Source organism: Bombina bombina, chromosome 2 (genome assembly GCF_027579735.1).
Source record: "Bombina bombina isolate aBomBom1 chromosome 2, aBomBom1.pri, whole genome shotgun sequence".
Classification (NCBI taxonomy): domain Eukaryota; kingdom Metazoa; phylum Chordata; class Amphibia; order Anura; family Bombinatoridae; genus Bombina; species Bombina bombina.
This window is the reverse complement of record NC_069500.1, coordinates 87937985-87962512: the sequence shown is the minus strand read 5'-3', so window position 1 is coordinate 87962512 and position 24528 is coordinate 87937985. Positions and strand designations below refer to the sequence as shown.

The window sequence follows — 24528 nt, the reverse complement described above, 5'->3', positions numbered from 1 at the left end:
AAATATATAGATATATTCTATGGATTATTTAGAATATTTTACAGTATGTTTAATCATTTTTAATAGTTATTATTTCTTTTTAATATTTTATATGTAATATTTCAATAATGCGCCTTAACTGCTTAACGACCAGTGCCGTACCCTGTATGGCACTGATCTTAAGCCCTTAGAGTTGTACCCTGTATGATGCTGCTGTCCTGGGTCTCTCTCTGCTGCAATCTCAAAAACAATAGTGAGATTGCAATATTTCTGCATGCCCCACAAGTCGTGCAGTGTAGAAATAGAGTTGCAGAGTTACCGATGCAGAGAGAGACAATGTCGCCCCTGCAGATGCTAGCAGGGGGTGTCAATAAACCCGATCGCATCAGATAGGGCATGTAATTCTAAGCAACTTTATTTACTTTTACCATCAAATTTGCTTTGTTCTCTTGGCATTATTTGTTGCCAATTTCTATGCCCTTGAAGGCTGCCTCTTATCTCAGTGAATGTTGACAGTTGTTCACAGATAGACAGTGCTAGCTCATGTATGTCTATTAGTCAGAACCAGTTGGCTGAAAGGCAGGTTTGTTAAAAGCTCTGAGATAGGGGGCAGTCTGCAGAGGCTTAGATAAAAGGTAATCACAGAGGTAAAAAGTATATTAATATAACAGTTTTGGATATGCAAAGCTTGAGAATGGGTAATGAATGGATTATCTATCTTTTTAAACACTCTGGCATAGACTGTCCCTTTATTACACTGGAAGCTTGATTCATTTAAATGTGTATTTTTAAACTGTCCCTTACCTATGAGCACAATCTCACCAACATTATGTTCAGCTGTTCTTTAGATTCACTATGTTGTTATTTCTAAGTGTTCTAACCCCATAGCGCTGTCTGAGCCCATTACCTGACCAGTGAAAGATTCCCGTTCTCACTTTTAAAAGTCTAAGCACATTCATTAAAGGGACAGTCAACACCATAATTGTTGTTTTAAAAGATAGATAATCCCTTTATTATTCATTCCCCAGTTTTGCATAACCAACACAGTTATAATAATACACGTTTTACCTTTGTAATTACCTTGTATCTAAGCCTCTGCAGACTGCCATCTTTTTTCAGTTCTTTTGAACGACTTGCATTTTAGCAAATCAGTGATCACTCCTCGGTAAATTCACGTGTATGAGCTCAATGTTAGCTATATGAAACACATAAACTAATGCCCTCCAGTGGTGAAAAACTGTCAAAATGCATTTAGATTAGAGGAGGCCTTCAAAGTCAAATAAATTAGTATATGAACCTTCTAGGTTTAGCTTTCAACTAAGAATACCAAGGGAACAAAGCAAAATTGGTGATAAAAGTAAATTGGAAAGTTGTTTAAAAGGACATGCCCTATCTGAATCATAAAAGTATTTTTTGGACTTGACTGTCCCTTTAAATACAGTACAAATGAATAAGTCTTAAATACAACTCCAGGAATGGAGATATTGCTCCTTGCTACAGTTGTGGAACTCCCTGGCACCAGCCAGTGTATGAGTGTTCCACCATCTGTCTGCTATTAACTTTAATTACAGTCATTCATTTAATAAGTTAGATTAGGACGTCTTTAGACCAGCTGCCAACTAGGCTAATCATCACTCTATCTTTATTCTTGGATCTAAGATGCCATGGGTGTCTTAATATGCAGCTAAACAATTCACGTCAGGTATGAAAAATACATTGATTACTGAAATGTCTTAATTAAAGGGAACATTATTATATCATGCAATTAAAGGAATGTTATTTAAAGGGACACTGAACCCAATTTTTTTTCTTTCGTGATTCAGATAGAGCATGCAATTTTAAACAACTTTCTAATTTACTCCTAGTATCAATTTTTCTTTGTTCTCTTGCTATCTTTATTTGAAAAAGAAGACATCTAGGCTTTTTTTGTTCAGAACTCTGGACAGCACTTTTTTATTGGTGGATGAATGTATCCACCAATCAGCAAGAACAACCCAGGTTGTTCACTAAAAATGGTCTGGCATCTAAACTTACATTCCTGTATTTCAAATAAAGATACCAAGAGAATGAAGAAAATTTGACAATAAGAGTAAATTAGAAAGTTGCTTAAAATGTCATGCTCTATCTGAATAACGAAAGAAAAAATTTGGGTTCAGTGCCCCTTTAAACAACTTAAAAATATTTTTACATGAAAAAAACAGTTTAATAGATGTGCAAATTGTTTTTGTTATTCATATGTGAAAGGGGTTAAATATATTGTTAAAGGGATACTGAACCCAATTTTTTTTCTTTCATGATTCAGATAGAGCATGCAATTTTAAGCAACTTTCTAATGTACTCCTATTATCAATTTTTCTTCGTTCTCTTGCTATCTTTATTTGAAAACGAAGGCATCTAAGCTAAAGAGCCAGCACATTTTTGGTTCAGCACCATGGACAGAACTTGTTTATTGGTGCTGTCCAATCAGCGAGGACAACCCAGGTTGTTCACCAAAAATGGACCGGCATCTAAACTTACATTCTTGATTTTCAAATAAATATACCAAGAGAATTAAGAACATTTGATAATAGGAGTAAATTAGAAAGTTGCTTAACATTGCATGCTCTATCTGAATCACGAAGGAAAAAATTTAGGTTCAGTGTCCCTTTAAATAAGTCTCCTATAATTCCATGCTCTCTCTAAACCATGAACGTTTAATGTTTACTTCCATGTCCCTTTAAATAAAGTGTGTAGAAAATAAATACACGTGTAGTCTTCACACTCTGTATAACATTGCACTTAAAAGTCTGACTACATATATTGTTTTTTGTAGGAGTTGGAATGAAGTTGACAGATGTTGGCATAGCCACAATAGCCAAAGGGTAAGTAAAAATAAAATGACTCTTAAGTGCTTGTTTCTATTCCAGACCTTAAAGCAAAGGCTTATCATAGGTACTGAGTCTAATTATGGCATGTGACATACTGCAAATGCAGAGTAAAATGAGTTTTAACCTTCCTATCTGGCCTTTGCTCTGTGTTTTCATCATTGAGATTGGGATTCTAATGCCATAAAACCAATAGGGACACTGACTATTGATTAAAGTGACATTAAAGCCATTTTTTATATATGAATCTAAAATGAATGACTGCCAATTATTCACAAAAGCTCTCATTCTGTAATGACCACCTGCGCTGTGCTGGAGACATAGGGGGCTTACTTTGGGAGGCCGAGGGTGGAGTGACTTCACATCAGGGTAGAGCTGTCAGGAGTGGGTGGCGTTAGGTAGAGCTAGGTGATAAGTTGGCATTTTAGGAGTGTGATTAGGCAGGAATTGGGATCTGCAGAGCTACAAAACCATAACAATGCCACAACATCCAGCATGGTTAAAAGCCCTGCAGCTATAGAAACCAGGGGAGTACCTAGATCAGTCTCAGATGTCTCTATTGAAACTGTGTCCACACATCTAGGGGGCTCTTAGGGCCCTTCAATCAGTAGTAAAGTTCCTACAGTGGTAGGGTTGCCATGTTGCCTCTAAAAGAGGACCCTTATGAAATACATAATTTGGTAAGTCGTTTTCTCACTAGCAAGTGTGATTTTATGATGCCCTTTCAATGAAATGGTTTGAAAATGTTCTGTGAGTTTGAAAGCGTTACGTTCTACAAACCATCACATAGTTTTTTTATAACACCAGTATGGCAACCCAATACAGGGGGCTCAGTGGTGCTTTAGATCCACCTGCATCAGGTCTCATCCTGTCCCCTTAAAAATTAGTGTAAGTAAAGTGTATGATTTTCACTTTACAAGTATGGCGGCAGGGCAGTGTTGTTCAACAGAAAAACCTGCCACCATATTTGGACAGGAATGCCTGCAAGTGCATATTATCTGGACTAAATAATCAAGGTAGAAGGATGACTCATTACCACAGAGAAGCAGCTCCTCTTGCTACAGTCAGAAAGGGGACTATTGAATTGGGGGGGGGTGGAACCACAGCGTTTGCCCTTGGGCCCAGTGACCAATGTGTACTAATGCAGGGAGCCTTTTATTAGTAAAGGTTGTAGGTCCATCTATCTGCCCTTAACATCATTATACAGAGTAGAACAAATATTATTACTATTGCTTAGTTACCTTTGGGGGCCCAACATTTTTTTGCACCAGGGCCCTGTTGAGTAGGTCCTCTACTGCCAGTGACATCTTGTTACATCCCTGATTGAGACCAAAGCATATGTCTGAGATTAGCTGTAGAAAGTTCTCATTTAGTGGAGAAATACCCTCTACTGAAATGCTGGTACATATAGAGGAAGCAATGCTCAATTCAATTTCATACATCTCACTTCTACAATGAAGTCCCTAGGCAACCTAACAAGTGTCTGTGAATGTAGGCCAATATATTCGGCCCATTCAAGAACAGCAATTCAAAAAAAAATAACAAAAAAAAGTTAAACAAAGCAAAACACATCCTACATTTTGACTTTTACATTTGGAAGTGGTTGGCTGGGGAAGGCTGGGCAAGAGAACCACCAGGTCCCAAACAGTGATATTTTACCAAATATCATGAAGATGGGAATTTATAATATCCTCAATTCTCATTTGATTTTTATTCTTATAAAATATTTGCAGAGATTAAAAAGTATTAAATGGGTATTAAGCAATATTTATTGTGCATATGCAAAAAACAATCATTTAAGCTAATTATGTTCATTTAAAGCTAATTAAATAAGTATAGAACTGGACAGATTGTTCATTGGCTTATATGGGCAACTTCCACAGCTGTGTAGGTGGAAGAGAAAATGCTAACATCAGCCTGAAAACAAATCAGTGATTTTATTTACACTAGGAGCATCTGTTAAAGTGACATTAAAGCCAAACTGTAATACATCTTAAATCCCATTTTGCATGCAACGAAGAAAAAAAAAATGGACTTTCTTTGGCCAAAAAGCAAATTCTGTAACGTGAAAATGCTGCAAATCACATAGCTGGTTGACACAGTTTGCAGAATTTTAAAAACCCAGGTTACAGAATTAGCTTTTTGCCTCTCTTGGGAGTGTAGGTCACGAGAGTGCACTTTCATAAGCTCCTATAGGAGACTCGTTCAGAAATTCAGCGCAGTGAAGGGGGTAAGTAGCTCAGCAACATTTTGAAATATGTATGCATATATACATATTTATGTATGGGTTAATATGTGTATATACACATATTAACACATAAATATTTATGTATATAGACAGCAATGAAAGGCACTTTTCAGTGACGGCTTTTTCTAATACTCCACTCCCACCAACTTTACCCCCAAAATACTGCTTAGGGCAGTTATTTTATCAACAAATAAAGATGCTGCTATCTTTCAGCTAGATTACGAGTTTTGCGTTATGGTGAAAAAGCAGCTTTATGGCTCTTTTTACTACCGCTGGTATTACGAGTCTTGCAGGTATATCTGTACCGCACACTTTTTTTGGCCGTAACACAACGTAACTACCGCAGCTTTCAAAAAGTCCTTTTTTAATGGGACTTCCATAGCGCCGGTATTACGAGTTTGCCTGTCCGGCCAAAAAGTGAGCGGTACAGCCTATACCATCAAGATCCGTACCGTAAGCTGAAAGTCAGTAGTTATGGATTTTATGTTACAGAGCTGTAGCATAAAACTCATAACTAAAGTGCTAAAAAGTACACTAACACCCATAAACTACCTATTAACCCCTAAACCTCCCGCATCGCAAACACTAAAATAAAATTATTAACCCCTAATCTGCCACTCTGGACATCGCCGCCACTATAATAAACATATTAACCCTAAACCACCGTACTCCCGCATCACAAACAATAGTTAAATATTATTAACCCCTAATCTGCTGTCCCTAACATCGCCACAACCTACATTACTGTTATTAACCACTAATCTGCTGCCCCCAAAATCGCCGCCACTATACTAAAGTTATTAACCCCTAAACCTAACCCTAAGTCTAACCCTAACACCCACTAACTTTAATATAATTAAAATAAATCTAAATAAAAATTACAATTACTACCTAAATAATTCCTATTTAAAACTAAATACTTACCTGTAAAATAAAACCTAAGCTAGCTACAATATAACTAATAGTTAAATTGTAGCTATCTTAGGTTTTATTTTTATTTCACAGGCAACTTTGTATTTATTTTAAATAGGTAGACTAGTTACTAAACAGTTATTAACTATTTACTAACTATCTAGATAAAATAAATACAAATTTACCTGTAAAATAAAACCTAACCTGTCTTACACTAACACCTAACCTTACACTACAATTAAATACATTACATTAGTTAAATACAATTAACTAAATTACAAAAAAAACAAACACTAAGTTACACAAAATAAAAAAGAAATGATCAAATATTTAAACTAATTACACCAAATTTAATCGCGTACCATGAATTCACTATTCAGTGTACGGCGGATATTGTACGAAGAGGATCCTCCACGCTCCATGGCTCCGCGCTCACCAGTCTTCGGTTCCAAGGTCACCGGTCTTCAGCTCCGCGGTCTTCAGTCTTCAGCTCCGCTTCGCGCAGGATGTTCCTGGAGGAAGAAGAGGTTGCGCTTGGAAGAAAACTTCACCGCCTGGAACAAGACCTTCTCCGCCGAACTTCAGGAACCATGAGTACCAACCTGGGGGTTAGATTTAGGATTTTTAAAGGTTTTCTGGGGGGGGGTTGTTTTATTTGGATTAGGGATGGGCAAAGAGCTAAATGCCCTTTTAAGGGCAATGCCTAAACAAATGCCCTTTTCAGGGTAATGCGCAGTTTAGTTTTATTTAGTGTTAGGTTCTTTTATTTTGGGGGGTGGGGGGGTTTAATGTTAGGTGGGACTTTGTATATTTTTTGTAAAAGAGCTGATTATCTTGGGGCAATGCCCTGCAAAAAGCCATTTTAAGGGCTACTGGTAGTTTATTCTTAGAGTAGGGGTGTTTTTATTTTGGGGGGTCTTTTTTATTTTCATAGGGATTAGGTTTAATTTTGTTAAATTTGGTAATTTGATTTTTTATTTTCTGTAATGTTAGCCTTTTTTATTTTTTGTAAACTTTTTAGGTAATTTAGGTTTATTTAATGGGGTGTTAGGTTAGGGGTTGTTAGGTTAGGGGGTGTTAGTTTAGGGACGGGTACTTGGTTATTTAGATATAGTTATTTGCATTTAGTTTTGCGGTTTAAAGGGTTAATAAGTTAATTAGGTTTATTGCGATCTGGGAGTTTTTCGGTTTAGGGGTTAATAGGGAAATTAGGTATATAGCAATGTGGGGGTTTTGCTGTTTAGGAGTTAATAATTCATGTAGGGTTTTTTAATTTTTTTGTTATATTTCGTGCAGGCTGTGTTTTTTTTTTTTTTTAAATACTTGATGCAGGCATTTTTTTTTTAATACTTGATGCAGGCTGTAGCGGATCTCGGTACCCCAAACTGGATATACCCACTAAAGTCAGCTTTCTCCCATCAAACGCCAACCCATGAACCTCCACTGGATACCACCGCTATTAGAATAACAGCCGCTGCAAATTGTTATAGCTACCCCCAAGAACAATAGCCAAGATTGAATGCTTGAGGGTAAAAATAGGAACTGCTTTATTGCACAGAAAACACAGCTTTTATACATTTCCATCAAATGGGGGTAGTTACTACATAATCAATAGAAAAAAATATTATACAATGAGACAAACATCAGACAATGGTTAGTTAAACAAGATTCTAATCACATCCTGACTTACAAGAGGACAATGGATGACTCACACAATAACAGAAAGACACTTCACACCTAGACTAGATAACAACAGTGGGTCACAGCATTAGAGCAGGAGGTTTCAATTAGCTCAAACATTTTTTAAGTCTCTGAGTATGAGGGGGGGGTTGCAGCAGACAATGCTGGATTGGGCTGTCACCTTATACTCCAACTAAACATAGGAATCTTCAAGGCCCTTCAGTTCTTAGAGTCTCTGGAAATTCATGGAAACAGGGTAAACCTGAATCCAGGGTAAAAGTACTCCAAATGTACCCTGGATACCCGCCTCCCAAATCATAGAATCCCCTCAAGTTCCAGGGTCCATAGTCAGTGGGGAGGAGGCTGGCCTGCATTCCTCTACAAGTACAAAAGTAACGGAAGCTTCCATTACATTTCTTCCCCCCCCTGGGGTAGACTAACCAGGTACCAGACCACTCACTAGTTTGGACCTGTGTTAGTTGGATGGCCCAGCCCAAAACTTTCTTCCATTTTTGTTTTTGGCCACTGCCAGTGGGGAGTGAGAATGCTGATCTCCTCTTCCTGGAACACGGTAAGCTGCTGGGGAGAGAGGTTGGCTACCTCCTCTCCCTGGGCCCTGCTTTGTTGCTGGGGAGAGAGGCTAGCTACCTCCTCTCCCTGGAACTGGTTCTGCCACTGGGGAGAGAGGTTGGCTACCTCCTCTCCCTGGAACTGGCTCTGCTGCTGTGGAGAGAGGTCAGCTACCTCCTCTCCCTGGAACTGGTTCTGCCGCTGGGGAGAGAGTTCGGCTACCTCCTCTCCCTGTAACTGGCTCTGCTGCTGTGGAGAGAAGTTGCTACCTCCTCTCCCTGGAAACCGCTCTGTTGCTGTGGAAATAGGTCAGCTACCTCCTCTTCCTGGAACTGGCTATGCAGTTAGGGAGAAAGTTTGGCTACCTCCTCTCCCTGGAAATGGCTCTGCCACTGTGTAGAGAGGAAGGCTACCTTTTCTCCCTGGAACTGGTTCTGCCACTGAGGAGAGAGGATGGCTACATCCTCTCCCTGGAACTGGCTCTGCCGCTGTGGAGAGAGGAAGGCTACCTCTTCTCCCTGGAAACTGCTCCGTTGCTGGAGAAAGAGGTCAGCTACCTCCTCTCCCTGGAAACCACTCTGTCGCTGGGGAGAGAGATCGGCTACCTCCTCTCCCTGGAAATAGTTCTGCTGCTGGGGAGAGAGGTCGGCTACCTCCTCTCCCTGAAAACTGCTCTGCCACTGTGGAGAGAGGTCGGCTACCTCCTCTCCCTGGAAACTGCTCTGCCACTGGGGATATAGGTCAGCTACCTCCTCTCCCTGGAACTGACTCTGCTGCTGTGGAGAGAGATCGGCTACCTCCTCTCCCTGGCTTCCCGGAGCTGCTGCAGGTGCTGGGCAGAGGCCAGGGGTGCTCTGCCCTGTGGCCATCTCTTCTGCTGGAAGCTCACCAGTCTGTCCCTCCTCAGAGAAGAAGTCTATTAAATTATCAATCTCTGGAGCCTGTGGCTGTGCAGAGAAATTGACTACCTCCTCTCCCTGGGACTCCAGAGATATCACAGGTGCTGGACAGATGCCATTGGTGCCCTGCCCTGTTGCCAGCACTTCTACTGATGTGCCAAGCTCAGGGCCAGGCTGCTGATCATGGTCTAGCAGCTCATGGTAGCTCATTACCAGTTACCACTCCTCTGAGGAAAAGTCCAATAAATCCCTGATCGCTGCACCATACTCTTATTCAGGCTCTGAGGCATGCTGCTGAATGAGATCTAACAGCCTTTTATATGCCTTTTCTAGCTCCCACTCGTGGGCAGCTAGGTAATAAAGATCGTCTCTCAGTCCGGGTACTTCTGTAAGGTTCAGCCTCAGCTCTCTGTGTTCCAGTATTTCCTCCTGATGCCACTCTGCCATACTCCCACAGTGGGGGTCCTGTGTGAGACTTTCAAATAGCAATCCTGGGCTGCCATAGTCATAGCCCTCTGTAGGATCATCCGTCTCCATCTCCGGACACACCTGGGCCACATACCACCGAAGTGCCCGGTACCCTTCATCCACCTCTATCTCTGCCTGGACCAATCCATCCAATTTGGCCATCCATTCCTCCCGGGGCTGCTTTCCCAGGAACGGCATTTTTAGAACCATCTGGAGCCAGTATTGCTGCTCTGGAGTAGGAAGGGACTTCCCCTGATAGTCTTGTTCGAACTGGAGAGCCTTGTGTCAGAGTTTCCATCGAACTATATCCTTCCAGGCCAGTTTGCCCTCTGCCAAAATAGGGCCATCAAACTGGGCCAGCACTGCCTGCAATCTCCACTGGAATTCAGCCTCCATTTCCATAGAGGTCCCACTGGTAGTTTGGAAATGCTCCGTAAGGAGGAATCAGATCCAACCACTGCCAGACAATTGTAGCGGGTCTCTGTACCCCAGACTGGGTATACCCACTAAAGAAGACTTCCTCCCACCAAACGCCAACCCATGAACCTTCACTGGATACTGCTGCTATTAGAATAACGGCCGCTGCAAGTTGTTATAGCTACCCCCAAGAACATTAGCCAAGACTGAATGCTTGAGTGTCAAAATAGGAACTGCTTTATTGCACAGAAAACACAGCTTTTATACATTTCCAACAAATGGGGGTAGTTACTACATAATCAATAGAAACAAATATTATACAATGAGACAAACATCAGACAATGGTTAGTTAAACAAGATTCTAATCACATCCTGACTTACAAAAGGACAATGGATGACTCACACAATAACAGAAAGACACTTCACACTTAGACTAGATAACAACAGGGGGTCCCAGCATTAGAGCAGTAGGTTTCAATTAGCTCAAACATTCTGAGTCTCTGAGTCTAGGGGATGTTGCAGCAGACAATGCTGGATTGGGCTGTCACCTTATACTCCAACAAAACACAGGAATCTTCAAGGCCCTTCAGTTCTTAGAGTCTCTGGGAATTCATGGAAACGGGGTAAACCTGAATCCAGGGTAAAAGTACTCCAAATTTACCCTGGACACCCGCCTCCCAAATCATAGAATCCCCTCAAGTTCCAGGGTCCATAGTCAGTGGGGAGGAGGCTGGCCTGCATTCCTCTCCAAGTACAAAAGTAACGGAAGCTTCCGTTGCATAGGCTGATAGTTTTTTTAAAAAATACTTTAATGTGGGCAATTAGTTGTTGCTTTTGTAATACTCCGTTTGCCTTCACTGCATCCACTGGGATGCATCTTACGCTGCATCCCGGCGGATTCCGAAAATGGCAGGGTGGTGAAAGAATCCACCTGGATGCAGCTTCCATTGAGGATGTGTGTGCAACTGCCGATGGCGACGGACATTACAAACGCAATTATAGTATAGATATTTTTTATGTAACCTTTTTCATGCAAAAAGATATTTGTTATAAATTAAACTGGTAGAAAATACTCTTGTCTAGATTCAATAAAACCCATATTTTAAACTATTACAATGTGGGAAAAATCACCTCAGTATTGCAGCTTGAAATTGCGGAGTTTTCTTCTTACTTTTTTGCTCCAATTTCCAAGAATTAACCACTTTGCCGTTAAAACTATATTATTGTGTAAATATTCAATTATACATTTGTACTGAGAAGTATTTGAGTACAAAAGACTTTGATCATGGAAGCCTTTTGTTAGTCATTATATTGTATACAAGAACACAACTAAATGAAAGAAACATTGACAGGCAACGTGTTAGTGTATGAGAGGACTGTTAACCAAAGTAAGCTCAGCTTGGATGATCAATTGCATTTTGGCATTGCTTCAATTATGAAAAACAAAATAGGTGAATATTTTTAACTCTTTCATTTGCAAATAGTAAACAAAGGCAATTAAAATTAGAATGTAATAAAAAGAATATATTTAAATAAGCATGAAAGCATACCTTGATATTTACATATACATAATAGAGAATGTTTACTTAAAAAAAACTATTCACACAGTAGAACTGCATAATTAATAAGTGCATAATAAAAAGACGATGCAATAGCACTTACTCTGAATTTCAAATAAGCAGTAGATATTTTTTTTTTGACAAAAATATTTGTTTTAACATTTGTTGGTCTCCTGTATCATGTGATAGCCATCAGCCAATCACAAACTAGTATACGTTTACACCAGTGTTAATTTTGACGGCAAATTTCAATTTAGTCTTAGTTTTAGTCTTTTGACTAAAATGCCATTTTAGTTTTAGTCGTATTTTAGTCATCTGAATTGTTTTAGTTTTAGTCTAGTTTTAGTCGACTGAATTTTCAGTAGATTTTAGTCGACTAAATCCCAGTAGATTTTAGTCAACTAAAATCTAAGGGGTTTGGTTAAAGTGTAATGCGTTATTTAAGCATTTCTCTATCATTTGCAAACTGATTACATACTCCAGGAGTAAACATAACACCTGTTAATATTTATGGTATTAAGGTTTAAACATGCAATATAGACACAGATTTAGCCGTTGTGATATGTAACATCTTTATTAAACTTACAATTAAATAAAACCAAGTTTCATAAAAAAACAGAAGTGCAACTTTAAAATATATTAAAAAAAACCTGTAAACTGTATTTTCTAAATTGAACATATTACCCAATATAAAACCTTTAACAGTTCTCTGTTAATAATTAAAACAAGTATCAAGTAACTCAACACAACAAAAAGTTTCTGCAGAGAGCACAGGCACAGCATAACTTAAACCCATACTTCTGGGTTATGCTTATTTCTATAGGAAGAATCAATTGATTGATCACAGATTCGAAAAAGTTTCGGCAACGATATTAGCACTGCTCTAGAACTTCCAAACTCATTATATACTCCTGGAGTAAAGGTTTATTAACCTGTTTTTATTTATGGTATTAAGGTTTGAACATGCAATAGAGATTTAACAGATTTAACTGTTGTGGTATATAACATGTCTTTATTTATCTTAAAATTTAATAAAATTAAGTTTCGTAAATTTTACAAAAGAGCAGTAATTAGATATGGATTGATTATAACACCTTGCATAAAATGTTTTTTTCAGCAAATTTTGATTTAGTTTTAGTCATAGTCTTTTGACTAAAATGTCATTTTGATTTAGTTTTAGTCATAGTCTTTTGACTAAAATGTCATTTTAGTTTTAGTCGTATTTTAGTCATCTGAATTTCTTTAGTTTTATAGTCGTTTTAGTCGACGAAATTAACACTGGTTTACACTGTGAACTTGTGCACATGCTAAGTAGCAGCTGGTGCCTCAGAAAGTGTGAATATAAAAAGGCTGTGCACCATTTGATCATTGAAGTTAAAGGGACACTAAACCCAATTTTTTTCTTTTGTGATTCAGATAGAGCATGCAATTATAAGCAACTTTATCATTTACTCCTATTATCAAATTTTCTTCATTCCCTTGGTATTTTTATTTGAAAAGCAAGAATGTAAGTTTAGATGCTGGCCCATTTTTGGTGAACAACCTGGGTTGTTCTTGCTGAGTGGTGGATAAATTCACCCACCAATAAACAAGTGCTGTCCATTGTCTGAACCAAAAATTGTCTGGCTCCTTAGCTTAGATGCCTTATTTTAAAAAAAAAAAATAGCAAGAGAACGAAGAAAAATTTATAATTAGTGATGTCGCGAACCTAAAATTTTTGGTTTGCGAACCGCAGACTCGAACTTCTGGTATTGTTCGCGAACGCGCGAACTGCCATTGAATTCAATAGGCAGGCGAACTTTAAAACCTACAAGGACTCTTTCTGGCCACAATAGTGATGGAAAAGTTGTTTCAAGGGTACTAACACCTGGACTGTTGCATGCTGGAGGGGGATCCCTGGCAAAACTCCCATGGAAAATTACATAGTTTATGCAGAGTCTGCTTTTAAGCCATAATGGGTCTAAATCAACTAACATTCCCAAAGTGGCTGTCTCAAAACATCCCGGACAGAAGATAGATTGATAGTGATAGATAGGATAGATAGATATACATAGATTGATAGTTAGATAGAATCGATAGAAGAGAAATAGATAGATTTGTTAGATATATAATTACCCTAATAAATTCTAATAATCACTAGAAAAATTATTGAAATTATTTTTTGGGGGGGAAATTAAAAAAAGGTTAAACACATATGAGTCGTGGCTCATAGACTAGGGAGGGCAGCAAGTAAACACAGTAGGCTCTCTATGTCAGCAAAACACACAGGCCGGATAGAAAATTAGATTTGATTACACTAGCAAACAAATTTAAACTTTTTTTTTTTATATATTAAAATTAAGGTGAAAGAAAAATAGATATGAGTGCTGGGTGGCTGCCTGGCACAGACCAATTAACCAAAAGACTGAAAAAAAAGAGGTATATTAATGCTGAGTGAGCCTGACAGACACAGGCATGATAGTAAATGTAATTAGATTACACTAGAAAAATATTTTCTTGTGTTTTTTTTTTAAATTAAAAATAATGTTATAAACGGATATTAACACTGCTGACTGCTGGCTGGCACAGAGCAATGAACCAGAGTATATGCTGTGTGACACTGGCCTGATAGAAAATGAAAAAAAATTACACTAGAAAAATAATTATATTTTTTGGGTTAGTTAAATTTAAAATAATGTTGTTAGGGAGATATCAGTGGTGGCAGTAGTCACAGCATATGCTGTGAGCCTTAAACACACAGCTGAAAGCCAGGCAAATGCTAATAAAAAAAAATAATAAAAAAAACGGCACGAAATATAGCCCTAAAAAGGGCTTTTTGGGGTGCTGTGCTTGCAGCAGAGATGAGTGGAGTCCTTCTGGACTGTAAATACACTAGCCTAGCTATGTTTTTCCTATTAATGTCAGGAGCAAAAACACAACACGTCCTCTCATTAAAAAAGCAAGGTCGTTATGAGTCTAAAATGGCGGATTCCGAGTAGCTGGGAGTGTCTGTGAGGGAGTGTCTGATGTTGATTGGCTCTAATGTGTCAGGCGGCTGTGACATAAAGGGTCAAAGTTTCCATAATGATGACACATAGGGGCGGATCGAACATCGCCATGTGTTCGCCCACAAACGCGAACGCGAACAACCTATGTTCACTGTGAACCGTTCGCGGGCGAACAGTTCGGGACATCACTATGTATAATAAGAGTAAATTAGAAAGTTGCTTAAAATTGCATGCTCTCTATCTGAATCATGAAAGAAAAAAATTGGGTTCAGTGTCTTAAAACGGCATGCTCTTTCTGAATCATGAAAGTTTAATTTTGTCTTTGGCGTCTATTCAAAGAGACATTAAACAGTTTAAGATTGTTTTAAGGGGAATTATAGTGAAAAATTACCTGCTCTCATTTTTTAGAGCATGTCATTTTATCACTATCGACCCAGCAAATCTATGAGTTTAACTCCAAGAACTTGGTCCCAAGCGGAAACTGCAGCTGATCTTATCAGCAGTGCTAGTCACATGACCCAGCTGTGCAACTAGAACTACTGATTTGCTCAGCACCCGCTCTCCGCTCTGTGTTTCCGCTCTGGACCATTAGTTCTCTGCAGCTCCTAAGTGGTATTTTGCCTATGTGTTTAACCCACACAAGGGGATTTGCAGAGTTTTTAGTGATAAAACTGCATGCTATAAGGAATGAGAGCATGTAAATAATTCATTATAATGACCGTTAATTATATGTAGTAAAACAACTTTGCAATAAACTGTCATTGGGGGGTAGTTATCAACGTGTCAACTTTCCTGCCTTCGCCAGCCCAATACGCCCGCCTAAGCTCACCTCACATCGCCGCAGCGGACCTGAAAAAATTCGCCTAAGTTATCAAATAAAGCTGTCAAAAAGCCGCGGGGCGATGAGCAGCGGACTGTGAGAGTTATCACTCATCCGATCTCGCTGCTCTTCGGCTTTTTCCCAGCTTTATTGCTAGCCTGTCACTAAGCACTCACACTAAACTGCACTGTTCTACCCCCTATACCGGCGCCCCCCACAACTAAATAAAGTTACTAACCCCTAAACCGCCGCTCCTACACCCTGCCGCAACTCTGATAAATGTATTAACCCCTAAACCGCCGCTCCTAGACTCTGCCGCAACAGTGATAAATGTATTAACCCCATAAACCGCCGCTCCTAGACCCTGCCGCAACTCTGATAAATGTATTAACCCCTAAACCGCCGCTCCTAGACCCCGCCGCAACTTTGATAAATGTATTAACCCCTAAACCGCCGCTTCCGGACACCGCTGCCACCTACATTATACCTATTAACCCCTATCCTGCCCCCCTACACCGTCGCCACCTATAATAAATTTATTAACCCCTATCCTGCCCCCCCTACACCGTCGCCACCTATAATAAATTTATTAACCCCTATCCTGCCCCCCCTACACCGTCGCCACCTATAATAAATTTATTAACCCCTATCCTGCCCCCCACTACACCACCGCCACTGTAATAAATTTATTAACCCCTAAACCTAAGTCTAACACTAACCCTAACACCCCCTAACTTAAATATTAATTAAATAAATCTAAATAATATTTCTATTATGAACTAAATTAATCCTATTTAAAACTAAATACTTACCTTTAAAATAAACCCTAATATAGCTACAATATAAATGATAATTATATTGTAGCTATCTTAGGATTTATTTTTATTTTACAGGTACCTTTCAATTTATTTTAACTAGGTACAATAGCTTCTAAATAGTTATTAACTATTTAATAGCTTACCTAGCTAAAATAAAGAGAAATGTACCTGTAAAATAAAAACTAACCTAAGTTACAATTACACCTAACACTGCACTATAGTTTACTAAATTATTCCTATTTAAAACTAAGTACTTACCTGTAAAATAAACCCCAAGATAGCTACAATGTAATTAATAATTACATTATAGCTATTTTAGGATTTATATTTATTTTACAGGTAACTTTGTATTTATTTTAGCTAGTTAGAATAGTTATTAAATAGTTATTAACTATTTAATATCTACCTAGCTAAAAGAAATACAAAATTACCTGTAAAATAAATCCTAACGTAAGTTACAATTAAACCTAACACTACACTATCATTAAATTAATTAAATAAATTACCTACAAATAACTACAATTAAATACAATTACATAAACTAACTAAAGTACAAAAAATAAAAAAGCCTTTTGTGGGGGCATGCCCCAAAGAGTTCAGCTCTTTTGCCTGTAAAAGAAAAATACAACCCCCCCAACATTAAAACCCACCACCCACATACCCCTAATCTAACCCAAACCCCCCTTAAAAAAACCTAACACTAATCCCCTGAAGATCATCCTACCTTTAGTCGTCTTCACTCAGCCGAACCACTCATGGAACTGAAGAGGAGACCCGGACCGGCAGAATCCTCCAAGCGGCGCTGAAGAAATCTTCCATCCGGGCGAGGTCATCTTCCAAGAGGCGCTGAAGAAGTCTTCTATCCAGGCGAGGTCATCTTCCAAGAGGCGCTGAAGAAGTCTTCTATCCGGGGGATGTCATTTTCCAAGCCGGGTCTTGAATCTTCATCCCGCCGACGCGGAACATCCTTCTTTACCGACGGACTACCGACGAATGAAGGCTCCTTTAAGGGACGTCATCCAAGATGGCGTCCCTTCAATTCCGATTGGCTGATAGGATTCTATCAGCCAATCGGAATCAAGGTAGGAAAAATCTGATTGGCTATCCTAATCGGAATTGAAGGGACGCCATCTTGGATGACGTCCCTTAAAGGAGCCTTCATTCGTCGGTAGTCCGTCGGTAAAGAAGGATGTTCCGTGTCGGCGGGATGAAGATTCAAGACCCGGCTTGGAAGATGACATCCCCCGGATAGAAGACTTCTTCAGCACCTCTTGGAAGATGACCTCGCCCGGATAGAAGACTTCTTCAGCGCCTCTTGGAAGATGACCTCGCCCGGATGGAAGATTTCTTCAGCGCCGCTTGGAGGATCACTTCTGCCGGTCCTGGTCTCCTCTTCAGTTCCATCGGTGGTTCGGCTGAGTGAAGACAACTAAAGGTAGGATGATCTTCAGGGGATTAGTGTTAGGTTTTTTTAAGGGGGGTTTGGGTTAGATTAGGGGTATGTGGGTGGTGGGTTTTAATGTTGGGGGGAGTTGTATTTTTCTTTTACAGGCAAAAGAGCTGAACTCTTTGGGGCATGCCCCCACAAAAGGCCCTTTTAAGGGCTGGTAAGGTAAAAGAGCTTTGAACTTTTTTAATTTAGAATAGGGTAGGGCATTTTTTTATTTTGGGGGGGGTTGTTATTTTATTAGGGGGCTTAGATTAGGTGTAAGTAGCTTAAAATTGTTGTAATATTTTTAAAATGTTTGTAACCTATTTTTTTTATTTTTTGTAACTTAGCTTTTTTATTTTTTGTACTTTAGTTAGTTTATGTAATTGTATTTAATTGTAGTTATTTGCAGGTAATTTATTTAATTAATTTAATAATAGTGTAGTGTTAGGTTTAATTGTAACTTAGTTAATAACTATTTAATAACTATTCTAACTAGCTAAAATAAATACAAAGTTACCTGTAAAATAAATATAAATCCTAAAATAGCTATAATGTAATTATTAATTATATTGTAGCTATCTTAGGGTTTATTTTACAGGTAAGTATTTAGTTTTAAATAGGAATAATTTATTAAAGTATAGTGTAGTGTTAGGTGTAATTGTAACTTAGGTTAGTTTTTATTTTACAGGTACATTTCTCTTTATTTTAGCTAGGTAAGCTATTAAATAGTTAATAACTATTTAATAGCTATTGTACCTAGTTAAAATAAATTGAAAGTTACCTGTAAAATAAAAATAAATCCTAACATAGCTACAATATAATTATTATTTATATTGTAGCTATATTAGGGTTTATTTTAAATGTAAGTATTTAGCTTTAAATAGGATTAACTTAGTTCATAATAGAAATATTATTTAGATTTATTTAATTAATATTTAAGTTAGGGGGTGTTAGGGTTAGTGTTAGACTTAGGTTTAGGGGGTTAATAATTTTATTACAGTGGCGGCGGTGTAGTGGGGGGCAGGATAGGGGTTAATAAATGTATTATAGGTGGCGACGGTGTAGGGGGGGCAGATTAGGGGTTAATAAATTTAATATAGGTTGCGGCAGGGTCAGGGAGTAGCGGTTTAGGGGTTAAACTATTTATTTATTTGCGGCGAGGTGCGGGATCGGCAGGATAGGGGTTAATAACTTTATTATAGGGGGGGCAGGATAAGGGGTTACTAGGTATCATGTAGGTGGCGGTGGGCTCCGGGAGCGGCGGTTTAGGGGTTAATATGTATAGAGTAGCTTGCGGTGGGCTCCGTGAGCGGCGGTTTAGGGGTTAATCATTTTATTTAGTTGCGGCGGTGTAGGGGGGGGGACAGATTAGAGGTGTTTAGACTTGGGGTACATGTTAGGGTGTTAGGTGTAGACAGCTCCCATAGAAATCAATGGGATGTCTGGCAGCAGCGAACTTGTACTTTCGCTATGGTCAGACTCCCATTGATTCCTATGGGATCCGCCGCCTCCAGGGTGGCGATTTGAAAACCAGGTACGCTGGGCCGTAAAAGTGCCGAGCGTACCTGCTAGTTTTTTGATAACTAGCAAAAGTAGTCAGATTGTGCCGCACTTGTGTGCGGAACATCTGTAGTGACGTAAGAATCGATCTGTGTCGGACTGAGTCCGGCGGATCGAAGTTTACGTCACAAAATTCTACTTTTGCCGGGATCTAGCCTTTGATAACTAAGGCGAATCAGCATCGCCACAAATACGCTGCGGAATTCCAGCGTATTTGAGGTTGACGGCTTGATAACTACCCCCCATTATGTTGACACTTAGATTTCTATGATCTAATCTGTTCTGCTAAGGATATTTAAGGATAGATACATTGTGCAAAATGGGCACCCATTACCTTATAGCAACTAAAGTACTTTATGAAAAACGAAATATTACATTTATTTTTTCAATATTTAAGCAACTAATATTCTTTTTTTTTTTTAAAAAAAATACATCTTATTATCAGACTAATCTTTACTTCGATTTACCCTTCATGTCCCTTTAATCGTATTAGTAATTTGCATATGCATCTGTCACTAGAGATGAGTAAGAAGTATATTTATTTTTGTGCTGCCCTAGGCCTTGGAATCTGTTTCTCGGCCTCCATCTCCTCATATTTGTCTCATATCTTTCTCACAACCTGAGGTCAGTGATGTACAGAGAGGTCCAGCACATCCATTATGCAGCCAGCAATGATTAATATGATATACACTTAAAAAGACATTGAAGTAAAAATGTTTCATTATTCAGCTTCAAGATGCCATTTTAAAATGCATTTCAATGTGTGTGGGGTTTTTGTGTGTGTGTGTGGGGGGGGGGGTTAAACTCATGTTCCTGTCATAAATAAATCATTGTTATCTTGTCACAATTGCAGAGGTGGGTCCATCTTCATGTATAAAGTAAAGGCAGTTGTCCTTTATAAGCCTTTAACAGCTTTTACTTGGGCAAAAATATGTTTAAAATTGTTTAATCCTGGTCTTATATTTGCATGATAGACATTGCTTGAGTGTAATTTAGTCATTGTTTTCCCACTCTAGTTACACATTTCTAAGTGACCCTAACTGGCTTCAGCAGAGAAGAAAACCTAGGTGACAACATGGTGGCCAATACTTTATGGAAACCAAAGCTTTACACTTATTTTTCAATATTGAAATAAAAAATATGTCTGCATATTATTAGCAGGCTAATATTCGCTTTAAACATATCATTCAATCAGGCATTTATTTAGTGTTCAATGTCCCTTTAAGAAAATCTCTGTTAGTGGTGGCATATTCAGGCACAGGTAGGTTGAAATGTTAGCACTACATAATTAACTTGCCCCTTGGGCACTGGGGATTTAAATCTGTCCTTGATAAATAGCAAAAGAAAATAACTACTAATTTACATAAAATTAATCATATTGAAGCCTCTTTAATCCATAAAACTCAGTTCGTTAGAAGTCACAGAGCACTGTGAGGTCTAATTTATCACTTATTGCAACCTATATGTTTAATCTATATTTAACAGTTTATCAGTATTCCAGAACGAATTGAACATATACCTGTTTTTATTTTCTAAAAATAAGACATGTATATATATATATTTGTTGATAAGCGTTAATTTTTATTTACAGTCTATAGTGTTAAAGGGACAGTCTAATCAAAATAAAACTTTCATGATTAAGATAGGGCATTTAATTTTAAACAATTTTCCAATTCACTTTTATCATCAAATTGGCTTTCTTCTCTTGGTATTCTTAGTTGAAAGCTAAACTTAGGTATGTTCATATGCTAATTTCTAAGCCCTTGAAGGCCGCCTCTTTTCACAATGCATAAGACAGTTTTTCACAGCTAGAGGGCTTTAGTTAATGTGTGTTTATAGATAACATTGTGCTCACTCATGTAGAGTTGTCTTATTTATGAGTCAGCACTGATTGGCTAAAATGCAAGTCTGTCAAAAGAACTGAAATAAGGGGACAGTCTACAGAGGCTTAGATACAAGGTAATCACAGAGGTAAAAAGTATATTAATATAACAGTGTTGGTTATGCAAAACTGGGGAATGGGTAATTAAGGGCTAATCTATCTTTTTAAACAATAAAAAATGTGTAGTATACTGTCCCTATAATAATTATTTGAATTGGTAATTTGTAAATATTTATGTTCTTAAAACATCTATTTATTTCTTTACAGATACAAAGGATTTAAAGGAAATTGCTCTGTATCTTTCATTGATCAGTTTAAAGCTTTGCATCTGTGCAACAAGTATTGCGAAAAACTTGGATTAAAATCCTTAAAACCCAGCAATCAAAAACAGAAAAAGCCAATAGCAAGCAAGGAGAAAAATCAGCCAATCCCACCCGCCACCCAAAAAAGTAAACTCGGCACAAAAACAAAAAATAAGACGTAAGGGTAATGAGCAACCCTTTTGAAATGAAATGAACTGTCCTATCTATAGTAACACTTTTAAACTGCATTGTATTGGTAAATTAAAAACGTAAATTGTATTTTATTATTTATGTATTGACTCTATGCTCTCTTTGAACTTACAGTTAATAGGATATGGTGGAAGTAAATACTTATTGCTGGACACCACCGCCTACGGAGTGTTCTCTCATATATAGAATTTCTTCATCACCTAAATTATTCTAATTTCTAAGTGTCTCATGAATTAAGAACTTAACTAATTAAAGCCACATTTTACTCATAGAATTTCTATCACAGATATGAAAATGCACATGTAAAAAAATGTTTAACAGCAGTTTCAGTTGTGTACTAATGCTATTGGCTGCCAATTACTTCCTATTAACGTTGATTGGCTGACAGGGCCTTCCTAATAATGCTTACTGGTTGGTAGGCACAATGAGCATCCATTCTGCCAATAACAAAATGAATAGGAAGAGCATACTTGACACTGCTGTATTAGCTTCAATTTACATTTTAAAAAAACCTTTACTTCCCCTTTTTGAGATTAAAAATATCAGAATTTTAATGTTGCTTTTACTTATGGATTACAGAAATGTTTGGGTACAGTGTCCCTTTAAAATATTTCAAAATATTAATATGCAGTTTTTGGTACTGTAATGAACTGACTCTTGTTGACATTATATTCATAACTGTTCAGGGGAAAACCTAACATTAAAGGGCCATAATACCCAAATGTTTAAACACTTGAAAGTGATGCAGCATAGCTGTAAAAAGCTGACTAGAAAATATCACCTGAACATCTCTATGTAAAAAAGAAAGATATTTTACCTCAAAAGTTCCTCAGTAGCCACCTCCCATTGTAAAGGATTTCTAAGCAGCATTTTAGTGTGTTTGTCCTGGGACATCTGAAGGGACTAGCATCGTGCACTCTCATATTATTTCACCAATCAGGTAAAGGAAGCTTACTATGAAATCTCATGAGAGTTAAGTCAAATCTCATGAGATCACAGTAAGAGTTCATGACCTCAGCACTGCTGATGCTGATTGGCTGCTGTTCATTTCTTCATTTTTTTAAATTTGTTTACCTGCAGCTGGGAGCAGCTGAGTATAACTTTTTACACAGAACTTACTCTGCTGAGCTGAGGAAATTGTGAGGTAAAATATCTTCCTTTTTTACATAGAGATGCTCAGGTGATATTTTCCTGTCAGCTTTTTACAGTTATACTGCATCAGTTTCAAGTGATTTAGCATATGAGTATTATGTCCCTTTAAGGCATTTGTTAAAGTGCCAAAAAACAGTTTAAGGCTATGTGCATATTAAGGGTTAACGGAGGTAAAACGGTGTGTGAAAATAAATTGTAAAAAAAGCTTATAAGTATATTAATAAAATCTCCAAACATCTACAAAATATTGCAGGATAATGGCAGTGATATGAAGCAAGCATGTACAAATAAATTGTTTTGACTTTATTATCAAAGGGCTGAATACTACAATAAGGTCACTTTATGGGGTATAATGATATTGCAGGATAATGGCAATGATATAAAGCAAGCATGTACAAATACATTGTATTGTTATTATGCATTTTTTGACTTGGCAACACACATTGTGTGCTTTATTTTCAAATGTACATTTCAATGATCTAATTATTAGGATATTTACACTCTATCTACATTTGTTCAAAACCCATACTTGTTTGGGTTCCCACTTGATAAGCCATTACAAAATAGTGAATACCAGAACCAAATGTGTGAGAATTTCTGTCTTGCCTAGTGGCTGATGTTTTGTGTTTGTATATTTTTCCTTGTGGGAGCTGCATTATAAATGTAACATGTCTGTATCCTAAAAATGAAAATGACCTTCAGTTGTAACTTTGGTACAGTAATCAGGAGACATTTTTATTTGAATGTATGTGGGTTAAACGCAGCAGGTCAGTTTTATCTATGGTTCGCTTTAGTCATGAATGTTTATTGTATAAAGTAAAGTACAATAAATAGATCCTTTATATTGCAACTATGAGGTTATTTGAATATATGTAGGTCTGTCACCCGTCCTGGAAAAAAAGTCAGAGGCTATATATAGTTGGGCAACATGGCTCCACACTCATATAATGGATAGGCATTGCATATGTTTGTAATTCAATTAAAAGACCACATATTGTTCACTATGGTAATGCACTGTCAGTTAGGCCCATTCCCTGACAAATTTAACACTGTTGCCAAATCAACGTCTGGACAGCTGAACAATACTTCTTAGCTTCAAATACCATCTGAGGAGAAAATAATAGTCCATAAGAAAGAGACCAAAAGTAAGTTAAACGTCATTCAGTTATTGTACAAACAAGTACAAAGTAGAAAACACAGTTCAGCATTAGCCTCACTGACTTCTCCTTGTCGCTGACGCGTTTCACTTGTGCTTTCTCAAAGATGACGTCATTTTTACTTGTTTTGCAATAAATTAAGCAATATGAACTTACTTTTGGTCTCCTCATTATGGACTAGTGTTTTGACCTTGAATGGTGTTGAAAGCTATCAGTTATTGCTTTCTTTCTCTCCTAACATGGCTACACAGCCAGAAGAAGAGGGTCTGCTAATAATTCACAGTGTCAAAGAAACACAAAGAGCCGGATTACAAGAGAAGCAGTATTTAACGCTCATGCTCGAGTGTTAAGTCCGCTAGCAGTAAGCTTTTTGCTTGAGTCGGTTAGCGCTCGTATTACAAGTTGAAAGAAAACTGTTTTTGCTTGCACACTAACCCGACATGCGTAAAAAGCCAAACTTAGAATATCACGCGCGCGATAATATATTCCCCCATAGCATTCAATGGAGCAAAAAAAGTATTTATAAATACATAGAACATATTCTGCTATGTGCAGAACATTGGAATGTGAAAAAATTACAGTAAATACACAGTAAAACACTTTATTATAAAT

At 37.8% G+C, this 24528-nt stretch overlaps 1 protein-coding gene across 2 annotated transcripts in view; it reads left to right on the top strand.

The window, feature by feature from the left end:
- Nucleotides 1-23609, top strand: part of ALPK2 (alpha kinase 2) — a 216542-nt gene extending 192933 nt beyond the window's left edge. For both annotated transcript variants that reach the window (XM_053701164.1, XM_053701165.1), the window contains exons 10-11: nt 2792-2840; nt 21363-23609. In XM_053701164.1, coding sequence (XP_053557139.1) covers nt 2792-2840; nt 21363-21579 — 266 coding nt within the window. In that variant the 3' untranslated portion in view covers nt 21580-23609. The remainder of the gene's footprint in view (nt 1-2791; nt 2841-21362) is intronic.
- Nucleotides 23610-24528: the final 919 nt, after the last annotated feature.